General features: G+C 40.2%; 1 protein-coding gene across 2 annotated transcripts in view; it reads left to right on the forward strand.

The window, feature by feature from the left end:
• The window catches only part of IQGAP1 (IQ motif containing GTPase activating protein 1), a 55,721-nt gene that overhangs the window by 12,717 nt on the left and 30,202 nt on the right, over positions 1-12,802 (forward strand). For both annotated transcript variants that reach the window (XM_032122552.1, XM_032122551.1), the window contains exons 3-11: positions 4,167-4,323; positions 4,692-4,769; positions 6,364-6,440; positions 7,816-7,883; positions 8,929-9,042; positions 9,437-9,615; positions 10,266-10,356; positions 10,864-11,027; positions 12,100-12,184. In XM_032122552.1, coding sequence (XP_031978443.1) covers positions 4,167-4,323; positions 4,692-4,769; positions 6,364-6,440; positions 7,816-7,883; positions 8,929-9,042; positions 9,437-9,615; positions 10,266-10,356; positions 10,864-11,027; positions 12,100-12,184 — 1,013 coding nt within the window. The remainder of the gene's footprint in view (positions 1-4,166; positions 4,324-4,691; positions 4,770-6,363; positions 6,441-7,815; positions 7,884-8,928; positions 9,043-9,436; positions 9,616-10,265; positions 10,357-10,863; positions 11,028-12,099; positions 12,185-12,802) is intronic.

The following is a 12,802-nucleotide window of genomic DNA, read 5'->3' on the forward strand; positions in this document are numbered from 1 at the left end:
GCTCTAGGCACTTTAAAAGTGCACAAAAATGACCTAGTTTCAAGAATTTGTAACCACGGCGTGAGCACGCATATGGAAATCCCATGTTGAAGATGTGTTTGAAGAATGTAATTTTGGGCAAACAGCCTGCTTATTTCGTGGCTGTGAGATGTTTAAGGCAGTCTAGGTCTGTTGGTAAAGCACAGGTTTAGGCAGGCTCGTTTTTCTAATTAAAAGACGTTGGTATGGCATACGGTGTTACAAAGACTGGAGACTAACAGTCCTGTGCGCCTGGAAAGAGCGTTAAACTCTATGCCCCTCCAGACCTCATTCAGGAGGAAACAGAGCATACGCTCCTTGAAGAAGGAGATGGCAACCTTCTGCAATGTAGTTGGTAGGGGAATGCTAGAAGCAAGGAAGGAGTGCTGTGGCACTGACATGCTTGCAAAGAGAAGACTTGCATGATTCTGTCTGATGATCAAGAACTCTGTGGCCAGTGCTCTTAAACTAGCAGCTCAGAAATTTACATGGAAGTTCTGTTTGCAGCTTTCCTGCTAATGAAACTGGTGAGGTGTGCAGTAAGCAGAATGTGATGTGGTCCTGTGGACAACTGAGCTTCAGCCAACGGTGTTGGTACCAGACTCTGATACTAATGGTACCAGTTATTCTTCAGCATGATGTATCAAGGTTCCATAGTTTAGTGGAAGTGACCACCAGGTGCAGACTCAGATGGTGTGTTGGGCCACTGTGTCGCCTTGGAGTTGAAAAATGTCACTGGCTAGGTCTGTGTGAAAAAGGAAAGGCCATTGTATTGGAACTGTAGGACAGTTGAAGGCTAGAAAATGTTATTTATATTTCTGGCCCCTGCAAATAATTTGTTTTGCCTGGAAATTACTTCTACTTAATGATGACCAAAAAGTGAGCTTTCCTCATTGGTGGATAAAATCATTTTTTTTCCAACTATTGATGCCTTCTGTATTTTGTGTGCCGTGCTCTGGGGTTTTTTTGGGCTGGAACATACTGCACGGTAGTCCTGTCATGAAATGAGCAGCCTTTCTTAGAGGCTTTGTCCATTTTTTAAATTTTCTGCTCTAATATTTTTGTTTATTCAATTGGATATTCTTGCAACAGTTTCTGGAGAGACGGATTGCTAGTTCTACTTCTTCAGGCTTGTCTATAATCAGTCTGAGAGGAAAAGAGTGACTTTTAATTTCTTTTCCACACTATTTCCGTTGTCTCAGGGTTAGCCAGACTCAACATTTTCACAAGTGAAAGAGCAACAGGTATGCCATATGATCAGTGTTAAGTTTTTGCTGTGTCTAAACTCCAGTTCTGGTTGAAATATGCCTATGATACTTTTCAAACATAGGACACATTTGTGTAATTTGTCACAATCCTCAATAATTCCGTATTGTGGGAGAATAAAAAAGTTGACAGTTGAGATGACTGATGTTAAGTTTTTCCAGTCCTTGGTAGTGGAGCAGTGTTTGCTTTGAAAGCTTGAAGACAACGTTACTTGAGAGACTGGGGCTGCCCAGCAGTACCTGATGCTACATTTTTATTGTCATGTCTTGTCAGGAAGGCCTGGCTCTAAATTGCAGGTGATGGTAGTAGCTGCATGTTCATATTCAAGAACCTTTTCTTAGGAGGGGGATTTTGTAACAGTATGACTAACTGATTGGAAAGGTGCCATTACTACTTTAATTAGAGTTAGCTTCAGTAAAATTTTAAGTCCAATGTTATCTATGCAGTCATGTGATGAAACTTGATTGAAAAAATAATTCTGGATTAAACATTTTTTTTCTGTACTGGTGAGGGGGAGGGAGCATAGTGGAAACAACCGAAGTAGCAGAAAAGAATTGAAAGTTCCTGTGAAAAGCTTATTGATGGCATATTGTTCTAATGCCTAATGTCTAAAAGGAGTAGAGGTTGTTGCCCATCAGCCAGGTTCCCTGTTCATTGAGAAATGCATTCATCTTGTTCATCTGGAAATTCCACATTTACTTCTGTCTTTTAAGGATGACAGGTGTTAATTTTAATACAAGTATGTGAGCTTTTAAATATAAAAGGTACTGGATGATGTTTTCTGAAAACACAGCTTTGTCCTCTGGCTTAGCAAATGGTTAAGCAATGCCACACCAAGGGGAACATTACTGTATGTAAATTGCTCTAGCTTTGTAGTTACATTAACACCCACTTAGGACCTGTTGAAACAGGTATGAGTACATTGAAATGGCTTATGTTCTAATTATGGGCCATTTATCTTTCTGTATGGAGATAGACAGCTCACTGCCTCTGTGTCCTTCCATAAGGTACTAATTAAATAGTTTGGTCACATTTCCCTTCTACTTCCATTTTAGGTCTTCTAGTCTGAAGGAAGTGGGTGTTTTTGGGTTTTTTTTGTTTTCCCAGTAAGGTAGTTGGGAAGGTATTGTGCAAACTGTTGCTGTGATTTGGACTCTTCCAGTGTCTTGAGTAGCTCCGTGTCCTTTCAGGAATCTTTGGTTGGGCATGCAAGGGTATCTTTTTGAACTTATGTCGTGTTTATTACGTATTCAGTTAGGGTGTGCATTTTTCTAGAGCTCAATATTCAAGAGCGACTAAGGTTTTTGAGAGGAAAGCAGCAAAATCTGGGAAAACAGTAGTTTTAAGAAGAACTGAGTTTCTTTTTGTAGCTTATGTACAGATGTTGGCCAGGTGTTCCCAGAAACATTTTCTTCCTGGTAAACGCTACTCCTTATTGCTTTTCCAGGTCCCGCTTTGGGCTGCAAGCCGCGCCCTCTCCCCCCCGCCCCCTTCCTTTTCTTGGGTTCAGGCTGCAGTCCACAGTGCACTGGTGTCTCATTTGGGATTTAAAGTGCACTGGGTTGAAGCAGGATCATCTACTTGTTTATGTTTCAGATCAGTGCCAGTAATGTGGGCTTATCCTCCCTGTGAGCCAAATTACGAGATTTGTTTACGTTACACTGTCAGCTCTGTTTTATAGTATGGACTGATGCTATTCTGGGCCCCTATTGTCTTGAAAGCCACCTTTCTGTGATCTTAATTCATCCAAGGCTCATCTGTCCTGTAAGAGCTTTAGAGTTAAGCTGCAAGTAAGGCATGATCTGAGTAAGACGCGTTAGAAAGTGGCCTGTGGTTGTGCAGGTCCCTTTTTTAGAGCCCAGAACAGCCAGGTAGCATGTCATCTTTAGGAGAAATTGTAGCTGAGCTTGCAGTTTACAGCCTCCAGTAGCTTGTACAGAAGAAATATCGAGGTGTACCTCTGTTTTGAGAACAGTGATTTTTCAAAATGTTTTGCTGTAGTCTTTATTTTTGTCATGAGGTCCATGATACCATTAAATGAGATGGAAGGCAACAAGGGAAGATGAGTTATGAGGAGAGGAATGCCTGTTCCATGTGTTTTCTCCTGTTCTTGAAATGTATAGTAGGGTGGGAGAAGATATATAGGAAGATAGACTTGAGAACAACATCACCAACTGAAAGAGGGTAGGGTTAGATTAGATATTAGGAAAAAATTCTTCACTCTGTGTGTGTTGAGGCACTGGAACAGGTTGCCCAGAGAAACTGTGGCTTGTCCTATCCCTGTAAGTGTTTGGGAACAGGCTTGGATGGAGTTCTGAGCAACCTGCTCTAGTGGAAGGTGTCCCTGCTCATGGCAGAGGGTTGGAATGAGATAGGCTTTGAGGTCCTCTCTGACCCAAACCATTCTATGATTCTGTGAACATTGTAAGGGCTCTCTGTGAGATCATTTAAAAGAGCTTGGTAAGCAGCACAAAGTCATGAAATAACTAGCAAATACTTAAGGAGAGTAAAGAAATGCTTGTGAGATAAACCTGTACAAGGGGAAGACTTTAGTTAAAAGGACAGGATGGCCGCTATGTCTAGACCGGTACAAGCTAAGTCATGGGCTGAAGGAGAAACATGAATGAGACAGTGTCTTAATTACTTTTGAAACTCTGGCTGGTGAACTCTGTACTTCTCCTTAATATTTTGTCAGAAGTGTTGCCAACTAGCATTTTAATGATGCAGACTCTGTGGTAGTGTTATATCTGTTTTCAGCCTCTAGTGCTAAGTGAATACTATGCTTGAGTATGACAGCAGCAGCAGCATGAGACTTGTTTGGCATGGGGTTGTGTTCACAAATTGGAAATACACTCATGTGACCATTGTTCTTGCACTTCCAGATGGATGGAGGCCTGTTTGAATGAGGAGCTGCCTGCTACAACAGAGCTGGAAGAAGGATTGAGAAATGGAGTCTACCTGGCGAAACTTGGAAACTTTTTCTCCCCTAAAGTGGTTTCTGTGAAGAAAATCTATGATAGGGAACAGACTAGGTATAAGGTGAGTGCTGTTGACCATGGATACTTCTTTAGATAGACATCTAAAATGGGAATATGTACACATGGAGGTACTGTGAGAAAATAAGCAGAAGGTTAATTCATATTAACCTGAGAAACTCTGCCTTCACTCTAGAACAATGGTTAAATGAGAGGGTGGGTGGACTCTTAGCTTTATATCTAGGCTTGCACTTAGGTGAAATAATTTGTCATAAACAGTCAATATAAGCATATATAGAAGACTTCTGACTTCTTTCCTGCAGAAGTGCTGTTTTCACTCTCTGTGTTAATGAACCTCCCTGCTGTTCTTGACAGCTGTGGTATTTTGTTTCTTACTGCCCTCCCTCTTGTTTCTGCCAATTTTTGTTTCAGGCAACTGGTCTCCACTTCCGACACACAGATAATGTAATCCAGTGGCTGAATGCCATGTCTGAGATTGGTCTCCCCAAGGTAACTTCTGTCTTGTGCATCCAAATAAATAAATAATCTCAGAAAAGCTTTGCGTTCCGTGGAAGCATTTGCTGTTATAAAAAAATGAGCACAGTTACTCTAGTTAATTCTTAGATTTCTAGATTTGTGTACCTATAGAAACTCTCTCCTAAAACTTACTGAAAGATTTCATTTTGCTACACGTGAGAATGACCAAGAGAAAAATAATTTATCCTTTTGTACCATATATCCCTAATATTAATTATCTTGCATAATGTCTGCATTACATCATTCTTGCCATGCATTCTTTTGAGCAGTATCTGGGCTACAGTTCGATTGTGGAAGTTTTTTTAGAATTCAATGCTAAAAGTAGCAGCACAGCAGAAAATACTGTGTTCTCCGTTTCTTCAGATTTTCCTTTGAAATTTTCACGTCGACTTGAAATGTTCCTGGTGTAGCTTAATCAAATATAAATTACTGACTTGACCAGAGAAATGGCCTGATAAACTTCTCTGGGCTAATTTCATGCCTGAAAATATATGTAACTGTGGTAGTGTTGGGCTGATAGTCAAGTTTTTTTGTAGCTGTGTTATGCATAGTCTTACCAAAACTGGCATTGTGTAGTTTAATCTGATGTAGGTTTTCTTTGCACATGAGCTTGCAAATTGAATTCAGTTTTGGAAAAGCTGGGATCTATGATGATCTTACAGAAACACATTTGGGATTAAGAAATACTGAAATCTGCTGTTAGGGTGGTTAGGTGAAAAGAAATGAGGAAGGATTTAGATAGAGAGATGTGAAGTGCCAGGTATGAGGTAAGATTTTCAGATGTAAGTAGAGTTTGGGTGGAAGTAAATGTGTGAGAAGATGTTAAAGAAACTGGGCTGGGGTTCAGTACATTTACAAGAGATACTGGTGCTTTAAGTATTTTCCCATGCAGAACAGCCAGGGAACTGATCCTGGGGGAATTGAGGGTTGTTCAGTTGCTCTTGCCTTTACAGAAAGAGCAATCCTGTTTTGTGCTCATAGGCAACAGCGAGGAACCTTCAAATAACTGGAAAATAACATCCTTTGTCAGTACTTCTGAAATAATTGAAACTTCAGTATCAACCTCTTTTGTTAAACTTCGAAGAGCTTTGTGTTTGAGACTGAAAGCTCTTGGGTCTAGCTAACTGAAAATATAGTATGCAGAGCACCTCAGTGCTGGTTTGGGTTTCCATTTGAAACTGTCTCTTCTCTTGTTTCTCAACTGCATTTAATCCAAACAAAATTCTCTTTTCTCTCTTCTTCTGTAAGTCTTTTCTTCATCCTTTGGCTTTCACCAAAGTCCTCGCTAATGCCTCATGACCCAGTATCTTGGTGCACACACAAAAGAAAGGTTCTACCCATTCATGTATGTGGAACTTGGCAGGAAAATGGGAGCTCTGGTTTGGGTATTAGAGACAAAAGGAAGGATTGACATTTCAAGCAGGAGAAACATTGGTCCAGGGCAGAGAAGCTTGAAGAGTTTTGTTCTGTGAGCTGTTTCTCTAATGCAGTGTGGAAGAATTGGGCTGATGTGATTTAGCTGTATAGAGTGAGTATAATTCAGACTGCTACTTTGTTTTGTCTTTAGATATTCTACCCAGAAACAACAGATATCTATGATCGCAAGAACATGCCACGCTGTATCTATTGTATTCATGCACTCAGGTAAGGAATACTGGACAGAAATCTGATTGCTTCTGAAATCTTTCTGCGAAGCTGAAAGACATCAGGAGAGAGAGCTGAACTGAAGGCTAGATGAGGGCAAATTTTCTAGCACAACAAACTCATCAGATCAGAGCAAAGATCCATGAAGCCAATATTTTGCCTTGGGCAGTGGCCAGATCAGATTCTGAAGGAAAAAGAACAGCTCAAGTATATTGTGATTACTACCTTTTCATTCCAATTCCTGCCCTCTCTGCTGTCTGAGGGACATTCTTTAACCAAGAAAATAGTAAGGCACTGGCACAGATTGCTCAGAGAAGCTTTGGCTGTCCCATCCCTGGAAGTGTTCAAGGCCAGGTTGGACAGGGCTTGGAGCAGCTTGGGATAGTGGAAGGTGTCTCTGCCTGTGGCAGCGGGTGAGTTGGAACTATGTGATCTTTAAGGTCTCTTCCAACCCAAGCCTTTCTGTGATTCTGTGATCTCTGTTGAGCTAGCACGACAGGCAAAATGTAGAGGAGTTGCTTTTCTTTTTCTAGTCCCATCTGTACTCAGCTGTATGGGTTCATCCCTCCTTTGTAGCAGTTCCGTTTCTCATCAGGCTGCAGGTGAATACGTTAACCCCATTTTAGTAAGCCAAATCAGCCTAGTGAATACTTCACAGTTGGTGATGCCACACCTGCAGTCCTATGTCCAGTTCTGGGGTCTCCAGCATAAGAGAGACACAAACATGCTGGAGAGAGTTGAAGGAAGGGTTAATAAGATGATTAATGGACTAGAGGATCTCTCCTATCAGGATGGGCTGAGGCAGTTGGGACTATTCAGCCTAGATAACATATAGTGCTCTGGGAATGTCAACAATGTGTGCAACTCTCTGAAGGGAGGATGCAAAGGAGATGTGAAGCCAGGCTCTTTTCAGTGATGTCCCATGATGTGACAAGAGGTAAATGGCATAATGTGAACCACAGAAGGGTCCCTCTTAACATCAGGAAAGTCTTCTTTTGGTGTGATAGTGACCAAGGAGTGGCACAGGTTGCTCTGAAATGTGGGGTCTGCACTGTTGGTGGTCCTCAAGAGCCATCTGGACATGATCCTGGGGAACTTGATCCTTTGTGACCTGGTTTGAAAAGGGAGCTTGAACAAGACAAACTTGAAAGTGTCCTTCTAGCCTCAACCATTCTGTAATTCTGTGAAGGCTTCATAGTGGTGGGCCAGTTACGTTCAGTTGAGGGGGGAAGAGAGGAGTCAGCTCACTCTCGGTGATTATCGGCTGTTATATTGGCTTACCTGTTCCTGAATCTATATCTCCTAAAATTGTATCCTTGTCAGAACCACAACAAAATATGACTAGTTTTAATTATTTGCTTGTTTTCTTTTCTAGCCTGTACCTTTTTAAACTGGGTCTTGCCCCCCAGATTCAGGATTTATATGGCAAGGTAGACTTCACAGGTAAAAAAACCCCAACACTCATGTATGCTGCCTTTATCTCATACTCTACTAGATCAGTTGTTGAACCCTTGTTTAGGTCAATTAAAGGATTGTTACTGTTAATATCCCATATGCAAATAAAATTATAAATTAATGGCTGTGAGGAGTTTTAGTAATTTTAGAGGAGGTTTCATTTGCCAGCTTCTGAGCCAGTCAGTCATCAGTTCACTAATCATTTACTTTCACAAGTAACAGTGTCTTAACTCTTTTGTCACTGTTGTAAGATGCTTAAGCCTTGCATCCATCTCCTTGGGAGAGTTTTCAGTTTGGAACTTGGTACGTGGTTCTGACCTCCTGTGACAGTTCAGAGGTGCCATCAGCTGAAGAAGTGTTTGCCAGCTGATCTGCTGCAGGAGATGCTAGCACAAAGTAGTGTGTCCACATGCCTCCTCAAAGTTTCACTTCCTTAATTTTGCTAAAGTGTCAAATTCTGTGTTTTGCATTAGTGAGGCTCTTGCCTGAGGGCACACATCTGAGTTAAAAGGTGTATAAACTTTATTTCCCTGCAAATTGGCTGTTGATTATACCTATAAAATGCTAAACTATTAACTGTCTTTTAGAGTTGTATGATACTTAGCAACCACTTGTCTTGAGGCACTCCATTCGCTTCTCTCAGTGTAGTCTGACTGTGGGGAAAAAGAAAATCTTAAATTGTACTGCCTGTACATTTTCCTGACCTGGCATTTTCCTGGCAACCACAGTTGAAGTACCTCAGAATGGAGTTTGTTTCCAGCTCCTCATGAGCGTTCTTGTGTTGTTTTCTAGTAAGAAAAACTATGGAATACTCCCATACGAGTTTCTGGGAGAAATGTAGATTTTAGGAAAGTGTGCAAAATGTCTTAGCATCTTCATTTCTTGTGTTTTACTTACTGAGTTATATTCAAAGTATTATTTAAATGATAATTGTCATCTCTTGTAGCTATCCTAATTTTTTTTTTAGCAGCAGTTAGTATAGCAGTGCTAATGAGTTCAAACCCATGGAGCACTGTTTTAATGTATGTTTCAGAGGAGGAAATCAGTAATATGAGGCTCGAACTGGAGAAGTATGGTATTCAGATGCCTGCCTTCAGCAAGATTGGGGGAATTCTTGCAAATGAACTTTCTGTGGATGAAGCTGCATGTAAGGAAAAATGGCATTTTGTTTGATTATTCAAATCAGCAGATCAGTTAAGTGTTGGTTTTAATGCTGCCTGTTTTTAAGTCTAGTACGGTCTTTCTGATTGGCCTTTTGGAAGACTGGGAAGATGTTTTTATTCTTTTCCCGTGTGTATTTTTCTTTTTTCTGGAGCACGATGATTCGACTACTTAAAGTATTGTAACTAGAAAGTAGGCTGCTGTTTTTTTCAACAACTCAAAGCCATGATGGAATGAGAGATACTTTGATAATTCTTTTGCTTTCCAGTTAATTTCCAGATAATTTTTCTGCTTTTTCAAATAAGGGATTCTTGATTTCTTGATTTGTAACAGTGCTGTTTTGTCTGGGACTAACTGGCAGACTGTGGCTTGTTTTCCAGTGCATGCTGCTGTCATTGCCATTAATGAAGCAATTGACCATCAGGTTCCAGCTGACACTCTTACAGCAATGAAGAACCCTAATGCCATGCTAATAAATCTTGATGATCGACTGGAATCCACTTACCAAGCCACACTCTACAGAGCAAAGCAAGATAAGATGGAGAATGCTAAAAATAGGGTAGCTCAGTTCTTCTTTCAAACTATTTGCATGCATTGCTATTTTGTATTGCAGTGTAAACTGTGGGGAATTCACCGAATGTGTGTTTAAGTCCTGTATGTATAGTCTTAGGTGGATTTACTCCTTGTGGCTTTCTATTATGTTCCCCAGTAACCTATCTTACTATAGAAAACAGGCAAGAGTTAGCTGTGTTAGTCTGTTTAGCTGTCTGAAATACGGGTTGCATAGATGCAGAACTCCTGTCAGCATTTTTATGTTGGGAGCGCATTCTTCTATTTTCGTACACTGTAGATATGTTTTTCTAACAATGAAATGATGAGCAAAACTGACTGTTGCTGGAATTGGTCCATGTTGCTTTAGAGCACTGTATAATGCATGCCTAGCTCTGTGTACTGCTTTCTATGTTCTGGAGCTCTAGAAAAGACAGCTCTTAGAAATAATATATTTCTAAGCTGTCTGTATCAGAGCTTGACTATAGTTACTTTAAATGTATTTATGTCTAGGGCTTCTTTTTGCATGTGTAGAGGTAGTGTATCTGTGGCCTATCGCAGCTCTATATGGGTAAATAGTTACCCATCCTGACCTTTTCAGTTAGAAGGTCTGTAAAGGAGAAGGAATCAGTAGAAACCCTGATTAGTTTTTGTCTTCAGATTGCCTCAGAAACTTCAGATAGTGAGAGAGATGTGTATGAAGAGCTTCTGACTCAAGCTGAGATTCAGGGAAACATCAACAAAGTGAACAGTAGGTATCATATTATATTAATAGTTTTACTTGGAAGAGTACTTCAAAATGAAACCTGTGTTCCTCTTTTTCTGTAATGCTGACAAAATTGAAAAGCAACTCCCCTGTTTTTGTGGGTTGTTTTACTGGTGGGATGTTTTGGTTTTTTTCAGTTGTGTGGTTTTGGTCTTGTTAGTTGGTTTTGGTCTTGTTAGTTGGTTTTGGTTTTGTTTTTTAGTCATTATTACTACATAGCTGTAAGCTTAATTCTCTCTGACTTCTGTTACCCTTCCTTTTGGAAATGGATTGTCCATGTTGCTGGGCCCTTCAGTTCTTCATCTTGAATAGTGCATGCCATTTCCAACCATTAGCCTGTTTTTCAAGTACTGCTTCATAATTGACTCTGAAAGTCTTCCTTTTGGATTACATACCTAACATGCTATCTATCAGGTCTAAGAGTATTTCTTTCTGTGCAGTAGGTTATGTAAACCATGGGACTTCGTCAAAACTCTGTTTTACTCTTGATAGCACATGCAGCCATATCAAGGATTGACCTGGCTTTGGAACAAGGAGATGCATTAGCACTGTATGAAGCTTTGGCAACACCAGCCCTGGGACTCCGAGGATTGCTACGAGAAAATTGTGACTGGTATTTCAAGCAGTTTTTGAGTGATAGGCAACAGAAACAAGAGGTATGGAAAAGTGTAGATTACCCTGATTTGTGAGGTTTTTCCCCTGTTCCTGCCTTTCACCATACAACTGTGTACTAATCACTTGATATATACCTGCATTACAGTTTAGTGTTGGCTAGAAAAAGTCAGTGTTAAGAGATTGAAGCATTCAGTAAGCCTGTCTATTATTTAGGTTTTATCTTGCATGTGAAAGGCCAGTATAATGTTTGTATGTATGTGCACATAAAATTCACCAAACCTTAAACTACTAACTTGTATGTGGATAGAACTATTAAAATTAAGGTATGTCCTCCCTTGTTTCACTGTTGTCAGTGCCCAAATAATGTGGATATATGTGTTTTATAAATGCCTATGAGATAAGCATGAACTCCTTTTCACTGTGGGGAGTACCATCATACACCACTTGCAGGCACGGTGCTTAGGGACATGGTTTAGTGGTGGGCTTGGCAGTATTAGGTGTATGGTTGGGCTCAATGGTCCTAAGGGTCTTTCTCAGCTTCAGTGATTCTGTGATTCTACCCAAGTTACTCAAGCCCTCCTGCCTTCCTAGTTATACTCAGTCTCCATTTGTATTTGTGTAGTATCATATAGTCCAAGAAGTGTGTCTGTATAAGCCAAAGGTGCGTGTTGTCCATTTTGATGTTCTGCTAACTCTTTAGTTGCTCAGAGAAAAACTGCAACATTACATAATGGATTGTTTCATGGCAAACTGCACAATGGCTAATCTCACTCCAGCATGCAGCTCATGTACAGGGAGTTTTTTCCCACAAAACTGTGCCTTTTGTCTTAAATATTTTATCATTTTGGAAGCAGTCTTGCCTTTAATTGCTATGTTCACGGGACTGCACTTCTGATATAAACAAGATCAGGTTGTACAGATACATGGTCTTTCAGCACCTGAACTGAGAATCTGGTAAGTAATTTCTGATTTCCTTGTGTATATGGCATTCTTCATTTGCAGAAGCTATATAGTATTAGAGTGTTTTAAGTTAAAGTGGAGTATTTTTGTTGAGGTAATTGAAATGAGTAATGTAACATTGTTTCACTCTCACAGTTTATGTTTTTTCTTTAGGCTGGCCTTACAGGTCCTCTGCAGAAGGAAGAGTTGCAGTTGGGAGTAGATGCTGCTAACAGGGCAGCACAACAGTACCAGCAAAGTAAGGATCAGCAGAAATTATTGCAGCAAAGTCACCATGGATGTGATCGAAAAAATGACGCAGCACAGTATTTGGGTCTATTATGAATGGTCATTATGAATGTTCTTTAAGTACTTTACAGCTGCTAAGAACACTAAAGAGAGATGGTTGCCTTAATTATTGTAGTGTCTTTTATCCAGCTTTTACAATGTGGCTGGAGATAACAGCATATAATTTGAATTAAGAAACATAGAATTTTTGCATCCACCTTAAATAACTTCTTTTTATAGAACACTTGTATGAATTTTTGTGCTGTGGATCTGTGAAGAAAATCTGGATTGCTCCAGGAGATGTGAAAGATAGGTTTATCTGCTGATCATTCACACTGAGCTACAGAACCTTTTACGGTTCCTGAATATCAGGTAGCAAATAAAATGCAGATCATTTGCTGATTGATTTTTGGTAGATGCTTCTGAGACCACACAGAGCTCTGACTGTGCTGGAGCAATTCACTTTGTGATAGGTAGAAAGGAGATTACCAGAGATTTGAGGAGAGAGGATTTAGAATACAAGAGGAAAATAGTGAATGCTGAATTAAGTAGGCAGCTACCTTCAGAGTACCTTATTTGCTAGGCATGG

Source organism: Corvus moneduloides, chromosome 13, assembly GCF_009650955.1.
Source record: "Corvus moneduloides isolate bCorMon1 chromosome 13, bCorMon1.pri, whole genome shotgun sequence".
Taxonomy (NCBI): domain Eukaryota; kingdom Metazoa; phylum Chordata; class Aves; order Passeriformes; family Corvidae; genus Corvus; species Corvus moneduloides.